Raw genomic sequence first — 2,031 nt, forward strand, 5'->3', positions numbered from 1 at the left:
CCGTGTTTCGTCTGATGAGTGTGGTGCCGGAGGCCTAATTTTAGTCCTTTTCTATTTACCACCCTTTTCTTATAAGGAAAGGATGGGAACGGGAAGTGGATTTGACGGCCTAGGAGATGCATAGGAAGGGGAAACATCCTCTTTATGTGCATCTCCTCCTCTGTCGGATAAGGGTAGGCAACGCACCTGCAATTGCGGATGTCTATGGGCAGCGGTCGCTTCGTTCTTTTGGCGGATTCAGATGGCCACTTGCTCGTTTGCCACCTTATGTTATAAAAAAAAACTTTAAATCCATCTATGAATTAATTAAATCTATACTGATATTATAAAGAGGAAATATTTGTATTTTAGAATTTTTGTATGTATTCGTATCACGTAAAAACTACTACTACTATGCCGATTTCAATTCTTTTACCATTAGAAAGGTAATTTATCTGTGAATAACAGGCATCATTTTTTATTATTCTTAATTTCACGCGGGCAAAATCACGAGCAAAAGCTAGTGAATTATAATGCTGTTTGCATGGTGTTTATAAGGAATGCTTAATTACTTTATTTATTACTTAATTTTTTTTTTTAAATAACCGTAATACGGCAGTATTCAGATACTATATTATCGGTAACAATACAGGTGTCAGCAACTGAATGACTGGTGCCCGTTCCTGTTCCCGCTGGAGACGCGGCAGATGTTCTTCGCTTGCACCGCGTTTGGTACTTCCCGTACTATTGTGTGGCTTCAGGCGCAACGAGATCGTGCTTTGGATAGACAAAGGTATGGAGCGAATGTTTGTTTATAACACTAAACCTACTTGTACATATGATAATGTTATAATTTTTTTGTTTTAGTGCAATTCAGTCGTAGAATTAACGTTAAGTTGTGGTTGTAAATAGTGGTATAAATATTATGTTGTGTCAGGGCGGGCAACACGGTGTCGCCGCGGCGCGCGGACATCGAGGCGACGGAGTTCCGAACGGGCCGTCTGCGCCACGAGCGCGTGCGCATCCCGCGACACCCCAACCTGCTGCGCTCCGCCATGCAGGTACACCGCACCATATCTTATTGCATTTAAATAATGAGTCATTGTAAAGTGTTTTAACAAGCTAGATATAAAAATTAGGTACATAACCCAAGTATTCTTGGGTTTTGAGCGAAAATACTCTACCGTCATCTTATAGGACTGTTTTTTTTTGTCTGAGTTGCCACTGTTTGCTTTGAAGAGGCATTTACAGATTCGCCGGGCTTGATGTGGCCAAGTGCAGATGGTGCATAGCCTTAACCTCGTTTATGAGTAACTAAGCCGGAGGGCTCCCTCAGGAGCCTCGGCTCGGGCCGTTACTTTTTTATTATAACCTGATTGTTCTTATACGACTGACTGTTATTATTCATGTTTATCGTCCAACCATAAAGAGACAATGTGTGTTGTACAGGTGATGCGCGTACACGCGTCCCGCAAGTCTGTGCTGGAGGTGGAGTTCGCGGGCGAGGAGGGCACGGGGCTGGGGCCCACGCTGGAGTTCTACGCGCTGGTGGCGGCCGAGCTGCAGCGCGCCGACCTCCACATGTGGCTGCAGGACGACGTCGCCCCCGACACCTCCCCGGCACACTCCGCCCCGCCCTGCAACCTCTCCCTGCTCGACGGTACAACACATACTGTTACTTGTTTAACAACTTTCTTACTCTATTTTTCACATATTTGGCTCTGGCTTTAGACATAGCCAGACCATGACAGTAAAGAAGTTATGCAGTACAACAATGCGACATTTTAATAAAACTGCCTTGACATTTATTTCTTTATTTTTATGCATTATTTCTATTTATTAGAATTTAACAGTATAAGGAATGTTTGTATTATTATTGTTGTTATATTTGCAGAAAAGCCGCCGGGGTACTACGTGATGCGGGCCGGTGGCTTGTTCCCCTCCACGCTTCCTCAAGATTCTCCTTTCTGTGATAAAGTTTGCAAATATTTTTGGTTCCTAGGAGTATTTTTAGCTAAGGTGAGTCAATAATTTGTTCTAAATTATAAGATT

The 2,031-nt window shown here is 43.1% G+C and overlaps 2 protein-coding genes across 2 annotated transcripts in view; both read left to right on the plus strand.

Moving 5' to 3' along the window:
• Positions 1-649, plus strand: part of LOC106106422 (E3 ubiquitin-protein ligase HECTD1-like) — a 12,181-nt gene extending 11,532 nt beyond the window's left edge. The window contains exon 5 of the mRNA XM_013287000.1: positions 632-649. Coding sequence (XP_013142454.1) covers positions 632-649 — 18 coding nt within the window. The remainder of the gene's footprint in view (positions 1-631) is intronic.
• Positions 630-2,025, plus strand: LOC106106531 (E3 ubiquitin-protein ligase HECTD1-like). Its single transcript, XM_013287130.1, has 4 exons — positions 630-772; positions 917-1,040; positions 1,429-1,639; positions 1,874-2,025. Exons 1-4 carry the CDS (start codon positions 687-689, stop codon positions 2,008-2,010), a joined length of 558 nt encoding a protein of 185 aa, XP_013142584.1. The 5' UTR covers positions 630-686; the 3' UTR covers positions 2,011-2,025.
• The last annotated feature ends 6 nt before the right edge of the window (positions 2,026-2,031 follow it).

Source organism: Papilio polytes, unplaced genomic scaffold (genome assembly GCF_000836215.1).
Source record: "Papilio polytes unplaced genomic scaffold, Ppol_1.0 DF822178.1, whole genome shotgun sequence".
Lineage (NCBI taxonomy): Eukaryota > Metazoa > Arthropoda > Insecta > Lepidoptera > Papilionidae > Papilio > Papilio polytes.